The sequence below is a fragment of the Leptidea sinapis genome, chromosome 14, assembly GCF_905404315.1.
Source record: "Leptidea sinapis chromosome 14, ilLepSina1.1, whole genome shotgun sequence".
NCBI classification, from domain to species: domain Eukaryota; kingdom Metazoa; phylum Arthropoda; class Insecta; order Lepidoptera; family Pieridae; genus Leptidea; species Leptidea sinapis.
Window position 1 is genome coordinate 11532404 of NC_066278.1, and position 19912 is coordinate 11552315.

The window sequence follows — 19912 nt, forward strand, 5'->3', positions numbered from 1 at the left end:
TTCGTGCTACGAGATACAAAGTCCAACCCAAATAAATACTCTTTGTACCTAGTTAACCTAGATGCTTTCATTGATTTTTCATCATTATAATAATAATATTCAGCAGCTCAATGAACAATACAAAAATAGTTAATAAATTATAATAATATTAGGAAATTCTTGTGATGCTTGTTTTGCACACCGTAACAAATGGTCCGGTCAATTTAGACATTCGAAGTTACATAAAGTCCCAACAAGCTGAAAATTCAAAAAGATTCAAAAAGTTATAAAAGTTGTTATCATCATAATATAACACGTTTCCACGCCACCTATGAGGTAGTGTACTTAGTACTTTTTGAATCGTTATATCTCAGAAACGGTGGCACGTAAGAAAAAAGTATTGATACATTTTTTATAGATAATTTTATGATCTTCAATTTTTGTCTGAGGTACTTTTATAACTTACCGTTTTGCTGAAAATCGCGAAAAACTCATTTTTTTGTCCTTTGACCTTGAATATTTTTTTTTCCATACACGGGAATGATGGGGAACTTTTAAACATTGTTTATAATTATGTTTTGAACAATTTCACTGATTTTCAGCTTGTTGGGACTTTATGTAACTTCACTCTCATTTTTTGGTCTAAATTGACCGGACTAAAAGCGACGATATAACTTCATCGACGTTAGGTCCAGACATAATATAAAAAGGGAGTATATATTTTGTTTCAGATCATCCACAATCATGACAGATAAGCCGTACCCAAGAGTTTGTGACTACTATGCGGGAAGATCTGTGTTTATCACTGGTGGAACTGGTTTCCTTGGAAAGGTACGTTTTTTAATATATGGGGAACAAGCGAGTACCTTTAGACTGAGGAAAATACCAAAACGTCTTATTAGGAAATCATTTCTACGAGTACTCGTATAACTAGAACGGAGAAAACTAACTGAATTATTAATTACTAATTAATGACGTTCGATAAGTAATGACGACGCCCTATAGCCTAGTGTAAAAGTACTAAGACCTAAGACTTCCTTCAAATTCCACCCTCAATACATCTGATTCACTTCCTTCTTCAATTTCCATCCTTATGGTCTGATAAGGCGATGAATACTAACTATAGTTTTTTTTATATAAGAGGGGGCAAACGGTCAAGTGGCTCACGGGATGGGGAGAGGTGAGGCAACCGCCAACATCAGGTGTCAAGAGATGCGTTGCCGACCTTTAAGGTGGGAGTATGCTCTTTTCTTGAAGGTCCCTGAGTCGTATGGGTTCCGGAAAACCGCAGCCGGTAATTGATTCCACAAAATGGCTGTGATGCAAGAAATTTCTAGCAAAACGCGCGGTTGTCGAATACCATACGCAAAAACTGACGGGTGGTACTATGCACTGAATTCTACCACCGAACAAGCTGGACTGGGGTTCACCCGCCCAGAGATGAGAACTCTCCTACAGTAGTAGGAGAGTTCGAGGAGTAGATGGAGTACCATGTCCAAATTTCCGCCTAATATAGTTCCAGGCGGTGGCTTGTAGTGAAGTACTGTCTCGCCTTACTAAGTACACCAAGCTTTTAAGATGCCAGTTTGGCCTTCTCATCCAAGTGACCACAGAACAGAACGTCGCTCGATATATCGACGCCAAGTATGCCAATACAAGCTGTGGCAGTTAGAGGAGTAATCTCGAATCGAAGGGATACGATGAAAGGAGACTTTTTAGCGGTGAACGCACAGACTTGTGTCTTCTTGGGGTTGAATTGGACTAAATTTTGTCAGCCCCATACCGAGACTTTGCAAAGCATAGTCTTGATTTCAGACACAAGTTTGTTTTGGTTCTCATCAACGCTTTCCCGGGACATGTTGAAACGGCCGGTTTAGGAAGCATACCCTGTGCTGTCGTCTGCATAACAATGAATACTGCTGATTTGCAGCATATCGTTGATATGCAGAAGAAACAGTGTAGGGTATAGCACGCAGCCTTTCGGGACACCAGCGTTTATGAGTTTTAAGTCGGAGTATGCTTCGTTGATAACAACCTTGATGCTCCAATCGGCCAAAAAGCTAGTGACCCATTTGCACAACCTCTCGGGAAGCTCATAAGATAGAAGTTTCGCTATGAGCGCTTTAAGTCACACCCGATCGAAGGCTTTCGCTATGTCCAAACTCACCGCCAACGCCTCTTCCTTCGACTCAACCGCTTGCGCCCATTTATGGTAGAGGTATGCAAGAAGGTCACCAGCTGAAGGACCCTGACGGAAACCATACTGGCTGTTGCTGATCAGCTGGTGCTCCTGTAGGTATCCCAAGAGCTGCTCTAATGCCAGTGGGGCGGTAGTTAGACGCATCTGAGCGTACATTTCTTACGAATCAGGTGCACTAAAGCCGCCTTCCATAATTTTGGGACTACGCCTGATGTGTAGGAGAGTGGAAAAGACGCGAAAGGACTGGCATCAGTTCTGGAGCACATGTCCGCAGCACTACACATACAGACCAGTCATACATGCCGGATTTTTAGCTCCAGCATGTATGACGCGCACCGCGGAATATGCGGTGGTCATCCGGAGTCGAGTTGGACGAGGACCAGGAGATCAGCTTTCTCTTTCGCGTCATTGACCAGCGAATCATAGTACCTGTGCAATGTCAGAATGGCTGGCTGGCAGAAGTTTCATTGGACAGCCTTTGCGACCAGGTCGCACGAGTTCCCGAGGGATGGCGTGCAAGTCTCTCGCCAATTCTGCCAATGTGCTTCGACTTCGCATCAGAAATAACTCTTTTGAAAGACCTGGAGGCATGATTGCAGTGTTTTTTAATCCTCCATGGAGGATGGAAAAGAAGTACCGCATCTCATCCCACTCTGCTGAGTTATAGTGCCACACGCGGCGACAGCCTTAGAAGCGGGGCCGTGTAAGGGCCGTGACTGGCACGGTGCTCCAGATCAGGCAGTGGTCTGACGGTCAGCGGAGGGTCAAAGGAAACGAGGTAGCCGTCCGGATGTGAGTTCAACAGAAGGTCCAACAGTGAAGGTGTATGTTCTTCCACATCTGGGAATTGCGTTGGCGTAATAACCAGTTGCGTCAGACCATATTATAATAAGGCGAAGTCGTGAACAGATCTCCCTGCATGATCGGTGGTACGTGAGTCTAGAGATTCAGTGTAGTGGACGTTAAAATTGCCAAGAAACATGATCTCTGCGGATCTGCTCCAACACGGAATCTGTAGCCTTTTGGATGTGCTCGAGGAGTCGGTCAGTCTCTGCGTTATCGTTATGGGATCTATAGGAACAGGCATTCGCGGATGGTCGTCGCAGTCTAAACGCAGCCAGATGATGGATAGGTTCTGTCCTTCAAGAAAACTTAGGCGTCGACAACAGTAATCCTCCCTGACGCACATGCCAACCAGTATTCCAAATTATACCCCGGGTATGAAAGGTAAGATGTATCAGCTAGAGAGGATAACTGTGTCTCAGTTAAAAAGAGCATGGCCTGCTTCGCCTTCTCCAGGTGGAAGTGGACGGCATTTAAATTTGAGCGAAGCCCCCTGATGTAGCAACAGTCCACAGCGAATGTGGAGGAGGGTGGTTTGAACCTCCTGCTCTGTTTGCCCCGAGTCAGCACAGGTTTGCCCCCTCCAGTATACGTGGGGTGGCCTGAGTATCCACTATCAGGTACAGTTCCTAATTGTGGACGCCCAGGGATGAATTCTATACATGGACTACATAGCCTGGTACTGTCCTGGAGTAGTATATTATTTCAAGTGGGAGAGTGGTATTTCTCCGAGCGTGCCGACCTAATTCGGTTGTGTCAGTTAGGACCAAACATGGCACTACCACTTCATTTTGTATCCAGCAATATGTAACGATCTTGACAAAATATACCATTGTTATTTATTTAAATAGGTAGTTGAAGTGTTTTAAGTACAAACATTAAAAACAAAATCGTTGAAATAATATATAACTGCACATAATTTTTCTTTAACAAATACTGCTTGTAAATTATAATTCAAGCAGACAACAATAATGTAATTACTAAGCCCTTTGTTGTTTTTTGTCATAAGAGTGAAACACAATTTACAAGCTGCTCATAGTTTCTACTACTCATCACTCGAGTATACTCTTTTCTTTAGTTTGAGCATTTAAATTATAACTTGTTTTTTTAATGAAAATAAGGGACGAGACGAGCAGGATGTTCAGCTGATGGTAATTGATACGCTATACCCATACAATGCAGTGCCGCTCAGGATTGTTGAAAAACCCAAAAATTCTGAGTGGACCTACAATTGCGCTTATCACCTTGAGACATAAGATGTTAAGTCTCATTTGCCCCGTAATTTCACTAGCTACGGCGCCCTTCAGACCGAAACACAGTAATGCTTACACTTTACTTTTTCACGGCAGAAATAGGCGCCTTGTGGTATCCATAATCTAGCCAGCATCATGTGCAAAGGAGCCTCTCACTTGAATTAGGTCTTATCCTTAAATCTCTAATTTTAATGTGCATCTTGGCATATCTTCTTCTTTTTCTAACATTTTCTATTTAACTATGCCCATGGCACTGTCTAGAAGTTATTTGGACCAATAATTGTGAACTTGAGTTCATCTTACCACTGTTTGTCTTGTATCTACTCCTTTAAAATTATCTGAGGCACCATTGATCACCTTATTGCTCCAATTAGTCTGAATATATCATATTCCCGAAAAATGTCAGTGAAATTTGTTTTAGCTCTCATTTGGTGCACTCAATCCTATTCCTTTACATGAATATTTTTCGTGTTTGTTGTTTTGGTTCATTGAAAGTTTCCTAGTTAATTCTCAAAATGAATTGAAAATTTTAATGTGATCAATGTATTTATACTAATTTATTTATGCATTCAATAAAAAGCTAACATTAATATTTATAATGCTTCATATCAATTTCTTTATTTAGGTTTTAATAGAGCGCTTACTGTACAATTGCACTGAAATTGAAAATATATTCGTATTAATAAGGCCAAAGAAAGGAGTTAGTACGCAAAAACGGTTGGAAGAAATGACCAATGTGCCGGTAAGAAATATTTTCTAAGCAAATTTTATATTGATATTAAATAATAAATAAGGCGTTTTAACGGTTGAATTTTACCAACAATTTGCTAGTTTGGTGAGAAACAAACGTTTTAATTTCTTTTAAAGTTATATTTCAATCTTTAAAAAATTGTGTATTGATAAATCTAAGTGCTTTAAAATTATATTTGAATAATATACTATTTATTTATTGGATTATACTGATAAAATTAAATGCTTACATATTAAAAGTGAAGTTACTATTTACACACTTTTCAGCTTTTTACAAAACTGAAACAAACAAGGCCAGACGATTTGAAAAAACTAGTTCCGGTAGAGGGAGATATCACAGCCCCCGAACTGGGCATAAAATCACAGGATGAGGAAACACTGATTAATAAGGTGTGTAGAAAATATTGTTTCATTAAAATAGCGTTCAAAATGTCTTTGCCTATAAGTATATTATTCTGAGTGATATTATTATATCACTCAGAACACAATTTTAAAATGATATTTCATGCACATGACGTATGATTGTCAAACGTAGCCATTAACGATATCATAAGCTTCTTTGCACAGGATGCCAGCTAGATTTTGGGTACCACAACGGCGCCTTTTCTGCCATGAAGCAGTAATGTGTAAGCGCGTTTCGGTCTGAAAGGCGCCATAGCTAGTGAAATTACTGGGCAAATGAGACTTAACATCTTATTTCTCAAGGTGATGAGCGCAATTGTAGGTCCACTTAGAATTTTTGGGTTTTTCAAGAATCCTGAGCGGCACTGCAATGGGAAAGGCGTATTAATCAATACCATCAGCTGAATGTCCTGCTCGTCTCATCCCTTATTTTCATTAAAAAATCTTAAATATTCCATTTTATAGAAGAGGACGACAAATGAGGGTCACCTGATGTTAAGTGATCACTGCCACCCATATTCTCATTCAACGCCAAAGGGATCACAGGAGCGTTACTGTTTCTAAAGTAACCAAATCGGAACGAACAGTTTGAAATGAAATGAAATTTTATTTGCAAAAAACATTGTACTTAAGATGTTAACATAATATTATTGATAATCCAATATGTTTCGTCAATTGACATTCAAAATCTTTATATATATATTTCTTGTGTGCGTGAGTATGTCACTGAACTCCTCCTAGACGGCTGGACCGATTTTGATGAAATTTTTTGTGTGAGTTCAAGGGGATTCGAGGATGGTTTAGATTCACAATTGAACTACCTCCTAAACGGCTGGGCCCATTTTGATGATATTTTTGTGTGTTCCAGTGAATTTTAGATTGTTGTGTGTCTTCAGGTGGATTCGAGAATGGTTAAGATTCACAATTAAACTACCTCCTAAACGGCTGGACCGATTTTGATGATTTTTTTGTTTGTTTCAGTCAATTTGAGATTGGTTTAGATTCTCAATTCCGTCCATATAATATAATTCTCCTGCTCATGTGTATGTTAGTGAACTCCTCCTAACTGCTCGGCCGATTTTTCAAATTTAAGACGTGTCTACAGGACAACGTCTGTTGGGTCCACTAGTATGTTATAAAATTGACTAAATACCAACACTACTGTTATACTGAAACATATCGGATTTCACAATTCTATCATTAATATTTATAAAATTTAAATTTAAAGATATTATAATATAAGACGAAAATAATTTTATAATTCATTTAGTACCTATGTAAAATGTTAACAAATTCTACACTATAAAAGTATATAATTTACATATTATACTATTATCAAAGAGACTAATTCATAATAATAATTCATTTTGTATTGAAAAATTCATTTAAACTATAGAAGCACTTGTTTATTAACCACTGATGCAGTCTTCTTTTAAAAACTTTGAAAGGTAAATCTTTCAATTCATTGGGCAATTTATTATATATTTTCATTGACATGCTGTAACAATTTCTTCTTAAAGATGCAGTTCTACAGAAGGGTATTATGAGTCTATTTGGATACCTTGTTTGGTGGTGGAAGAAATTTTATTGAAAACCGTACCGTAGATAATTTTTTATGTTAAACCAACTATTATATAACCCCCGAACCTTTCACACTGTAGTCACACCATTGAGAACCAAAGAAGCCTATCATTGGTAACAATTAAGATAACACGGTTACAGAATGGATAGCAGCGAATGGGCATGATGGCACTATTAAAACCAAAGAATAAATTAAAAATAAAATATATATATTAAAATATTGATGACTCAGTTTTATTTTAAATATTGAGATGAATAAAATATTCACTCACAGATTTTACCTGAGGGAGTCTCCTTTGCACTAGATTATGGGTACCACAACGGCGCCTTTTTCTGCCATGAAGTAGTTATGTGTAAACATTATTGTGTTTTGGTCTGAGGGGCGCCGTAGCTAGCGAAATTAATGGGCAAATTAATCTTAACAAAAATGTTAAAAATAAAAATGAAGCAAGGTGTTGAGCGTAGTTGTAGTGAATTGTAGAATTTTTGGGTTTTTCTAGAATCCTGAGTGACTGCATTGGGCAGGGCGTATCAATTACTATCAGCTGAAAGTCCTGCTTATCTTGTCCCTTATTGTCATAAAGAAATACAATAAAATAAAAGTATAAAATACGACAATCGGAAAATATGTTAAGGCCGGGTTTCCACTACACCGGACCGGCAAATCTACCGGGCCGGTAAAACTTCTGGAAGTGCTTGTGGCCTTACAATTTTTATAGAGCTATTCACACTATCCCGAGTCCAGCATTTTTACCGAGCGTTTTGTCACTACGCAGTGCTGGTAGAACCACCGGACCGGAGTAATGTGAACGAGTTTGTGCCGGTATCTGTCCCCCGATCGCCCCGCTCGTTTCGCATACTCCTACGTTTAGTACAAAGTGATCAGTAAGAACTGAAAAAAGTTTATCTGACCAAATCTTCCATTACTAAGTAGTAAATAAGTAATTGCGTGACTAAAATCATTTAAGTTAGATACGTTTTTATTTAAATAGATGATAGATTAATTTAAATTTACAGGTTTCCGTTGTATTTCATTCTGCAGCAACAGTGAAATTCGCAAACACATTTAAAACAACAATGGATGCCAATGTCGGTGGTACGCGGAAAGTCTTAAGCTTAAGCAAGAAATTAAAGAACATAAACGTAAGTACTTACTTTTCAATCAACTTCAAAAACAGGAGGGGGTACTCGATTCGACCCTATTCTTTTTGTATGTTTCTATTTATGAAAATAAGGGACGAGACGAGCAGGACATTCAGTTAATGGTAATTGCTACGCACTGCCCATTACAATGCACTAACACAAAAATTCTGAGGGAGTACAACTGCGCTCGTCACCTTGAGACATATGATGTTTAGTCTCATTTGCCCAGTAGTTTCACTAGCTACGGCGAACTTCCGATCGAAACACAATAATGCTTACACATTACTGATTCACGGTAGAAATAGGCGCCGTTGTGGTACCCATAATCTAGCCGGCATCCTGGGCAAAGGAGCCTCCCACTTGTATGTTTCTTAACTCATAACTCCGTTGTTAAGGCTGGGGACCGAGCCAACGGCCTTGAGGAATCGAGCGGAGATAGGTTATCTCTCTCGCACATGATCGCCATAGTTTTAATTCATAATTAGAAGCATTTTTAACTTATTACAAACGTAAAACATTTTTCCTAACAAAACTAACAAAACTGTCATATTAAATAGTAGTGGTTTACAATTAACAAATTTTGACCGAGATTGAATGGAATTGGATATAATGGTGAGTTTTTTCGCACTATCTATAAAAAATAGAAATTAAAAGAAAATATGAATTGTATTCTCATATTCTGTAGATATATTATTATTTTTTGTAAAAATATAAGCTTTATACTCGTATAAACCGTCATGAAATGGTTTCAATTATGCGCTATTTTGGCGATTTCTTTGGACAGCCGCCTTAAATATTTTTCTTTACAATAATTTGAAATTGGAGGTCATTAATAATGACTACCTAGAATCAATATAATATTTTGTATTGAAATTTATATTACATTACATTAGCTATATATGATTTAACTCGTAATTTGAATGTTTAACTTGCCACCAACATCAATATGATAATTCGGGAAGTTATTGGTTTTACCCGGTTTTTCGAAAGTCGAGTTTTAATCAGGTCTCGATGCTGACTATTCCCACGATTGTGTGCGTATGTATGTATGTATTTATGTAAACCTCTTATAACTTTTGAATGGCTCAACCGATTTTATCGCGGTTGGCGCCATTCGAAAGGGCTTGACCAAACTAAGATTTTTAATAGAATTTGGACCGATTCGGACCGATTATAAGAAATCTCAAATAAAGTAGGAATGTTTTTTTTCATATGTGGTTTTTTTAGAATAACCTTTTCAACGGCTTTACCGATCGATTATAAAAACTAATCAGCTCTTAACATCAAACAAAACACCACGTCGATCGCTAACAAGGAAGTCAAAATCGGTTGATTCATTCGTGATTTATCGTGACGAAACAAAGCCGAAAACAGTGTTTTTTCGGAATTTCTTCGAAATTCCTTGTTTGACCAATTCAAACTCAAAGATTCTTTATAAGGCGTGTTCGAATGCCGCCAACCACGTAAAAAAGCGCTTTTTTTGAAGGTTCCCATGTCGTATCGTCCCGGAAACACCGCACAAGGAAGCTCATTCCACAACTTTGTAGTACGTGGAAGAAAGCTCCTTGAAAACCGGACTGTGGAGGACCGCCACACATCCAGATGGTGGGGATGATATAACATATAACATTACATATATTACAAATTTATATTTACTTTAGCTAGGTAAAATTCTGATATATAAAATAAATAAAATAAGCCTTGATTGCTGATACTAATAATAACATTTTTTTAAATATATATCCTTCACTAATTGCTTACTATATTTTTAACAGCTTGTCCTTCGACATAGGCCTCCATAGATCTTTGGAGGAGGCCTAAAATTCTGATATATGTAACAATTAAAGATGAACACATCATTCAACGGTCACAGTGACTTATAAAGTCAAAAATATTGTAATTGCATTGTTTTTGCTCAATTTTTTATCTTTCATTAACGTGGGAAAAGTTACGCTTGTGAATAAACAAAGCATTACAAAATTATTATAATATATAGGTACTAAAAATAAGAAAAAAAATATTTCCTGGTAATTTTTGTAATTTCTGTCCATACTATATGATATAACGATGAAAAATTAACGAGAAAAATACGATTTTCTAGAACGGCTGTTTTATATTAGTTTAGCATTGAGCCAACGAGTTTATTTGTTTCGCATGACATCATTATACGTTGTAACCACTTAAATATTATATAAGTTATATATAATAAACCTATAACCAAGAAAGAGATGTAACAAAATCAAGAAATTTTCATGAAGGCTTTTTTATGAAAAGGGGGATAAAGGAATTCCCTTCAATATGAATCACAAGAGCGTTGCTGGTTTTGAGATAGGCGTACGTTTTTGATGTTTGTCAAGTCATATTGATAATTGAGTGTTACAATTGTCAGAAGCAATTCCGATGTCAGTCTCAATTGGATATGCACATAAGAACACACACTGGGGATAGACCATATTCTTGTATGTTTTGTTCAAGAAGTTTTACACAGGAACATAATCTTACAATACATATGAGGCTTCACACAGGGAAGAAACCTTTTCAATGTGAAATATGTAGCAAAAGTTTTTCAGCTCAAGGAAATAAAAAGCACACATAAAAGCACACAAAGGACAGAAAGATCATATATGTGTAGTCTATAAAAAGGATTTGTTACATTAAGTGATCTCACAAGACATATTTCAAAACATACGGGCATTAGAAATTTCAAATGTGATATTTGTGAGAAGTCTTTATCACAGACAAGACACCTTAAATTACATAAAACAAGAAAACATGACTGTCCAATGGTTGACTGTCCAAATGAAGCCTTCAACAGCAACATAGACATTATTAATGTTGACGAAGCTAATTTGCCAACTAATATTAATTACATGTAGACAAGCCTGCACAGGATACTAGTATATTGACAGAAGACAACCCTTACAATCAGAAGACTATAAACTTTTCACATTCAATATTTCGATAAGATTTTATTATAGCTTCTTTTTATTAAAGCTACTTAATATTGTCCTGGAAACACAGCTCATTCCACAGTTTAGTTGGACTGAAAGTTGCTGGAATACCGCACTGAGGAGAAACGTCACACATTCAGACGGCGAAGATGATAATCTAACTTGCGGCGTGTTGTGCAAAGGTGGAAGTACTCTTCAACAATTTCGAGAGAACAGGAAGATAGATAATGACAAAAAAAAAGTATTGAATGTGATGAAAACAAACTCAAATGTTTATTTTCATTATTTTTCTAGTTTGCCTGATTACAATTTAATTGAAATTAAAAAAAAAAAAGATGAAGCGCGCTGATCTTCTTGCGCCCGTTCTTCTCATGTCAGAGGTGTACATTTTCGAATGAATGGTAGATTTAACGTTCAATAAGTGATTTTATATCCGATTTTTGGATTGAAATATTTGAATTTGAATATTGAAGACAATTTACATCAACTAGACTCATTTCATAATGAAGACAAAGTACGGCCGGCAGATTCCACATAAAACATAGGCAAAATTTATAAATCATTGAACCAAATTAAATTACAAGAATTAGCTTCTATAATTTCCTTCCTTCTAATAGATAAATTACTCTCTATTACATCATTGCAGTGCTTAACAAACAATTTTTTGAAAATATGCTCTGGTTACGACCTTAAAAAATACTTAATTCATTTGAAATTATTATTAGTCACATATAGTCCAAAAATTTTAGTGTTCTGTATTCATAATAATAAATCTCAAACAGTTCTCTTAATAAGAAATAAAGTATCTACTATTTATTTTAATTATGGGTATTAAGGTTTATTATCAAAATGTTCGTGGTTTACGAACCAAAACACATGCCTTTTTAAATAGTGTACTTTCAAATGATTATGACGTTATTTGTTTGACAGAAACATGGCTTCTGCCAGGAATTTTTGATTACGCAATTTTCGATTCAAGATACTTAGTATATCGCGCGGACCGCGAGGGAGCGGGTCGTGGTGGCGGCGTGCTGGTGGCCGTGCGCCGCACGTTGCACGTCGACGAGCGCGACATCTCCGCTACGCCTCCGTCTTTGCCGCACGCAGAGGTTGTTTTCGTCAATATTGTCCTGTCTAAAGCACCCGTGTTGAAATGCTTGAAGATATATTGTGCATACTTTCCACATAGCCCTGAACAGCTCGACGGACAACAAGGTCTTTTCGAATTCCTGTCCAATATAATCATGAATAATTCAAATGATAGATATTTAATTTTGGGCGACTTCAACATAAGTAATGCTAGGTGGGATAAGACTCCAAATCATGTATTCAGTGATGCATTGTCAATAGTAAATCCGTCTAGTGGAAATCTAGAATATAACTTAAACTCTTTTCTTTGTTTCGCTGGATTATATCAATTTAACGGCATCCTAAATAATAATAGTAGACTTCTAGACTTAGTAATAACAAATTTTTTTTGCTCTGTTTCACGTTGTTCTGAACCACTGATAAGCGAGGATGCACAGCATCACCCGGCATTAGTAATACATAGCGCATTGGAACAGGAAACATCTTGTCTCCCTTCCGCACCGCGGCTAGTATGCCGTTTTCACCATGCAGACTATGACGCGATTAATAATGCTCTTTCTAAAATTTACTGGTACACTGAATTAAACTCTGACAATGTCGCAGTATCAATTGATAAGTTTTATAACATTATTAACACTATAATAGATCAATACGTTTCCCTGAAACAAGTTAAGCAATCACATATATACCTATAAACAACGTATATATACAATAAACGACTTATCAAAATAATAAAAAATAAATTAAAGGCTCATAGAAAAAGGAAAATTCATGGTCGAGAATCTGATTACCAACTTTTCTCAGAGCTTCGGAACATTCAGAAAGAAACACAAATTTCATGTTACAATCAATTTTTGGATAGAGCAGAGAATAACATAGGCACAAATTCAAAATTCTTCTGGTCTTTTATAAAAAAATCAATAGCACCTAGTTTCCTGAGACAGTTTATCTGGACAATCAAACAGCTACAGAAGGCGCTCATATTGCTGAGCTCTTCAATAATTACTTTTTATCTGTCTTTGAATCACATAATAACACTCTGTACCTAGACTCAGATACTGAAAGTTCTCATTTAGTTGACATTTGCTCTGTAAAGTGTACCACCCCTTTAGTAAAAAAATATTTAATAAATATAAACATATCTAAAGGAACCGGTCCACATGGTATTCATCCTATATTTTTGCGTAACTGTTCAATTTATCTTTAAAACAAGGCTTTATGCCAGATTACTGGAAAATGTGTAACGTTACTCCAATTCTAAAAAGCGGTGATAGACACGATATAAAAAACTATAGAAATATATCAACACTTTATACTATTCCTAAATTATTTGAGAAAATAATCTATGATACTATTTACCCAGCTGTAAGAAATATTTTATCAATAAACCAACACAGTTTTCTTAACAAAAGATCCACTGAGACCAATCTTTGTGAATTAGTGGATATAGTAATTAGGGCTATGGACGAAGGACATCAGGTTGATGCCATTTATACTGATTACTCAAAAGCTTTTGATAAAATATCTCATTTTATATTAATTAAGAAATTAGCTGGCATCGTTATCCTTGGCAACCTTCTAAGATGGCTAGAAAGTTACCTTACACATAGAACCCAAGCAGTTACGATTAAAGGCTTCCAACTTTGTCCCCATTACTTCTGGCGTTCCCCAAGGATCTCATCTTAGCCCTTTATTATTTAATATTTTCATCAACGATATAGACAATATATTTCGGAATCCAAGCTCTCTTCTATACGCTGATGATAATAAAATATTTACAAAAATTAAGAATTCAGATGATAGCATCCTGCTCCAGACTGACTTGAATAAGCTTGGTAATTACTGCGTAAAAAATGGTCTCACTATAAATATTGAAAAATGTTGTGCCATAAGTTTTTCAAGAAAATCTAATCCAATACTGTATAATTATCAGATATATGACACAAAATTAAAAAGAGTTCAAGAGGTTAGAGATTTGGGGGTAATCCTGGATAGTGAACTCACATTTAGAACCCACTATGATCGTATAATTAATAAATCGTATAAAATGCTTGGTTTCATTTTAAGGCAGGGAAGTGAGTTTAAAAAATTGCATACATATTTAATTTTATACAATGCTTTTGTCAGGTCACATCTTGAGTATGCGTCAGTTGTTTGGAACCCGTGCTATAATATTCATATAAACTGCTTGGAACGTATTCAAAATAAATTCATTAAGCATTTAGAATTCCGACAACATTTACATCCCGCGTTTAATTTTCACTCGAACGATTTAAGTTCTTTGAAAGACCGTCGAACCCATAGACACACTGCAGAAGGCCTACATCCCGATGTAAAGATGTATTAGATGTTGCCTATGCGAGAACAGTACATGGAAAGAACAGGTTTATAATTCGGGCATGTAGCTGTTATAATAGAGCATACAGTCATATTGACATATTTCATGAAAAGTTAAATGTTTTCAGATCATTGGTTTGTGATAATTTAAATAATTACTGATTTTTTTTAACCCCATTCTTACATTTTTTTTCTGAATACTTATCTCATTTGTAACTAATTCATTATAGTATTGTATAATAGGCGTGTATAGTATTGTGTAACTTATATAGCTTGTAATTAGTTGTTAATTTGTATTACTTTTGTTTTGTGGTTTTTATCTTACCGTTGCTTACCTTTTAACTAAAAGTGTCTTATAAATTGTTGGAAACTTCACTGGTGAAAGTGTAAGTTTTAAGATTTGTTTATATTTAAGTATCATAATACTGTTTGTTTCCTATACATGAATAAATAAATAAAATCAGGTGGACCAATGAGATCGTATCGGTACCAATTCCCATAAAATAGAAAAAAACATTAGAATTGTAGTAAGGAGAATAGTAGTAATTAATTAAGAGATGAAACTAAGAACTTAACCAATTATGTTAGATATTCAAATTGTTATTGCTATTTAAAAATATATCTCATTAAAAGCAAATTATTCACCAATTAATGTTATATCATTTAAAGTTATTTCATTACTAAGCTAAATTAAATAATTTAAACGATTTCAACCAACTTCAGATATAAAATTGGCACTGGCAAAATTATATAATAATTCTTACAAAAACTGAGCGATTCATTTTAAACGCTGAATATTCGAGTAAATTTTAATTATTACAGTGTGCAAAATGTAAATTACTACTAAAATAAATAATTGTTTCATTAATAATTAGTTTATTTGTATATAATTAGTAATGAATTATATGAGGTTACTACTAGGACTGTGTTTTAATGTTAGCAGTAAGCTAACTGTTCCAGAATCTTTTAGAGGATTCATATTCTAGGTGAAGATAAAGTCTTGTATGCAACTGTTGATAATTAGGTATTAAAACACTCATGTGATTCTTTCATGTTTTAATACCCTTTATTATTCAACAGTTGCATAAATTATAACTATTACGCTCCGTTGTTTTGTTAAATACTACTACTATACGAGCTAAACTAACACTACACAATTTCAAGTAGGTGCCCTAATGGCAAGTTCACTTTTTAACCGACTTCAAAAAAGGATGATATGCTCAATTCGTTGGTATGTTCTTTTTTTTGTGTTTGTTACTACAGAACTTTCGACTGGGTGAACCGATTTTGATAAATCTTTTTTTATATGAATTCTGGAGCTTTCCAAGCTTGGTTCTTTGCAATTTGGTCCAGATCTGACAATGGCATCCATGAGAAAACCATAAAAGTCTTAAATTTGCTATAAGTATGTGCGCGATAAATTTACTAGTAACTTAGTATCCCGCCAACCGATTTTGATGATCCTTTTTTATGGGAAAGGATAGGAAAAGGTAGTTTTGTGAGAGTTTGTTTAGGTTATGATTATGGGATCCATGACAATGAAACAGAACTCTTTAATTCTTAGGCGCAAATTAACGATACGCGGTCGAATCTTTTTTATGCTATCCGTATATTTGAGTCACCTACTGTAAGATTGTTATGGTCAAATAATTGTCGTAGACGAATATGATCAATGGAACTCCTTAACGACTTACAATAACGGTGCAATCTGTGGCACAATTTCTGTCTGTAATAAAATTGCAATGCGCTTACTTTCATTGCTGCATTCCAAAATTTTGTACATCTACACATATTTAGACAAATTATTTTAGTTAGTGTACTGCAAATTCACTAAAATTCATAAATTTAAAAAAAACTAACAACATAAACAACCGACTTCAAAAACACTATTCCAAAAAAATAGATATTATAATATGCACTTAAAATAATAAAAAGAATTGCGTAATTTTATAAGAAAAATCATATTTTATCTTTTGATTGAAAATCGCACACGAATAATTAGTTGTGCACACCTCTATGTCTGTTTATTATTATCCATTATTCAGTAAAATATAAGTTTAAGCTCTGCTAATAATTGTGCCAATAGTTATTTTGTTATAAACTTTACAATTACTAGACAAATCTTATAAATATATATTTGCAATATAGAATATATAACTACATAAAATTAAAACTATCATTACGTGGAAGCGTACCAAGAATACTGGCAGCATTTCCGCGTTGGATAGCTAGGCTGATAAGTTGACCGCAATAGCTGCCAGCGCTTGGGTTTCCAGCAGCCTTATTGAGGCGCGAAGATAGTTTGAACATTATCATTCTTCAACATTGCGAGACGGTATTTGAGAGTCTTGATAATATATTATTTATTGAAATTGTTAATTTCATGGTATACTCCCATAATAGCAATGTGTCATATAAAGTAAAGCCCGCTAGCATGGGCTTGTTAAGGCGACACTAAATGCCAGTGACCCTGAGCGATATGAGTTCACGGCTGCCGGCCCGCCATCTATGTAGCAAAGCCAATATTTTCAAAATTCTTGGGTGGAAAACAGTTTATACGCTTACAATCCTCGTTATTCACTACTAATCTGAATAAATGAACCTACACAAAAAAGTACAAGCTATAAGAAGAACTTTTCTGAGAGAAGTAACAAAATAATGCGTCACACCATGCCAAAAAACTTGTTTAACTTTAAAGAAAAGTGGTAGTTCAAAAGGGCTCGACAGTGTTAACTATAACCAACAGCAAGTATTAGCAACCTACAAATAAGACTTAATGATATGTGTAACAGGATGAAGTAGTGTTCATAGCTCGAAATGCTATACTTTCACCACAATCACTAATAGAACCTGGGCGATTGAGCCTTGTTCGGATTTTTAAGAGTGTACAAATAAGAACTAATAGGACATCAGGATTGGAACCGGAGTGTTCTGCTTTCCGGAACACCCAATGTCCCATCTGAGCTATTATAGGTCTTGTATATAGTGGCGAAATTTACCTGTGTATTCTAATGTTATTGTAGCAGTTTCTCATTAAAACACGAATAAAACTAAATTTTTTAAAATTGAAACCTAGCTAGATCGATTTCCCGCCCCCGAAACTACCTGTATACTAAATTTCATTAAAATCGTAATAATATAATATCGCTGCTCTGGAAGAATAGTGTAGCATTACAAATTATCACAATTTCGAGATTATTAGACCACGCGACGGAGAACGATTCAATTTATTTACTCAATAAAGATCATACTTTTATCGCTATAACTCTTGTGACTGTATATAAAACTTTATGCCATTGGTGGATTTAAGTACGCATTCATCTTTGACAGTGATGCTTCACCAGTTGCAACGTAAATTTTAGGGTGAAGACGGGTTATTGTTCCGTAAAATAGTCGTATCGCGAAAGAATACTATCATGTGTTGTTTTTTTATAAAAGTGTATTATTTTGTGTTAGTTCACTAATCTATATAAAACAGTGCTGATTTGTTTAATTCGTTCTGCTTTCGTATGTTTCTTTAGAAAAAGTATGAGAATAATGTAGTAATATAAAATAATACCGTATTAGATACAAATAAGACTAATAATTTTGTCACTATTCTTAATAAGACTGTTTAAAAGATAACCAATCTTAATTATGTTTTGTTTTTGAAACGATAAATATTTAAACTACCTAAAAGTTAATCCAAATCCAAAGTCGGATTTGGTATTTTATTCAGACGGTTGCTGTGGTTAGCAAAACTATTCACTATATAATGGCATTTGATATTTACGCCGCACATCATCTCGATTTTATAAATTCCATGTCTTATAAATATTTAATGAAGGGCCATACTCAAAATGAGGGTGAAAGCGTTCACTTGGTAATAGAAAGGAAAATCCAAACAAGCATTAGATCTGGATCAATATAAACACCACATCAATACCACACCTAGATAGTAAGAAGTGCTAAGAAAACTGGTAAAAAATTTGATGATGTCACCCTAAATTACACCTTCTTATACAAAATTTCCTGTTATCACAATTTCAAAAAAGTTGTAGATAAGGTGAGAAGACCAAAAATAAATTTGGAGAATAATATTACACTGACAAAAGCTTATACAAGAAAAAGAAAAAAAGGACTCTTGAAAAAAACACTATTCCTGGATGTCACTGGTTATTCTATGTAATAATATAATAATAATAATATTGACACACTTATTACACAAATTATCGTGCCTCTAATTAGGCATATATATAGCCTGTGTTATGGATTGCAAGACACTGATATATTTGATACAATATACTAACTTAAACATAAATAAATACATATAAACATACATGACTCGGAAACAAACATCCATATTCATTATATAGATTGCTTGCACGTACCGGGATTCGAACCCGGGACCTCTAGCTTAGTAGGTAGGATCGCTAACCACTCGGCTATACAGGTCGTCATTATTCTTTAAAATGTAATCTACTGTTATTGATTTTATTTTTGATGCATTATGTTTTGTGATTCCAAGTTGATCTCTATATAATATAAACCTTATAACGTCTTAAGTTTAACGTTCTGTTTTTGCATAAGGCTCAATCGGGTTAGCTAAAGTATATATATAATAAAGGCATAAAAAGGCATAAAACGCATTTATTTTCTCAAAATTGATTCCTTTAGAATTCTTTTTGATGTCATTTCTAATAACTACTAGATACTACTACCGCTTCGGAAACAAATGGATCTCTGAAAGAGAAGAAGCGGCGCAAGAAACTCTCCCAGCATTCTTTTTTTTTTGCGCTCTTTTCAATAAAAATATACAATATTGTACAGTCATTTCTATCGCTATAAAGAAATCATAATCTAGTCCCAGGCTGTCCGATCATTTAGATATTCAGCAGTGGAGTAATAGGATTTACGACAGAGCCATTTTTTTATAAAACATTTAAATTTATTTATAGATAATGCCTGAACAGTGGCTGGGACTTTATTATAGAAGTGTATACATTTACCCTTAAAGCTATTTTGTATCTTATGAAGCCTACTAGAATTAGTTACAAGCAATCCCTTACTTCTAGTGTTATAATAATGAAAATCACTATTAAGAGCAAAAAGGTGACGATTTTAGTAGGTACTTCAAGAATCAGACAGAAGATAAGAGGTGTTCTTTTTCTTATTACTTTTTGGAAAATTATATTGTTAGTATGCAAGTTTCTATATAAAAGTGGTATCCAAGACCTATGGGTATCAAAACTACCAACAAAATCCTAATTTTATTGATAATTCTCAACTTTTGTAGGTATATTTTTAAGTCATAAGACTTAATATGTCATTGTACATTCTAATTCTTGGTTTAATTTCATAACTTTTTATGTTTAAAAGTGGCCGAATTTAAATAATTAAATTAA

At 34.8% G+C, this 19912-nt stretch overlaps 1 protein-coding gene across 2 annotated transcripts in view; it reads left to right on the forward strand.

Moving 5' to 3' along the window:
* LOC126967998 (putative fatty acyl-CoA reductase CG5065) overlaps positions 1–19912 on the forward strand; it is a 50190-nt gene that overhangs the window by 17598 nt on the left and 12680 nt on the right. For both annotated transcript variants that reach the window (XM_050812764.1, XM_050812762.1), the window contains exons 2-5: positions 711–810; positions 4901–5017; positions 5293–5415; positions 8026–8151. In XM_050812764.1, coding sequence (XP_050668721.1) covers positions 724–810; positions 4901–5017; positions 5293–5415; positions 8026–8151 — 453 coding nt within the window. In that variant the 5' untranslated portion in view covers positions 711–723. The remainder of the gene's footprint in view (positions 1–710; positions 811–4900; positions 5018–5292; positions 5416–8025; positions 8152–19912) is intronic.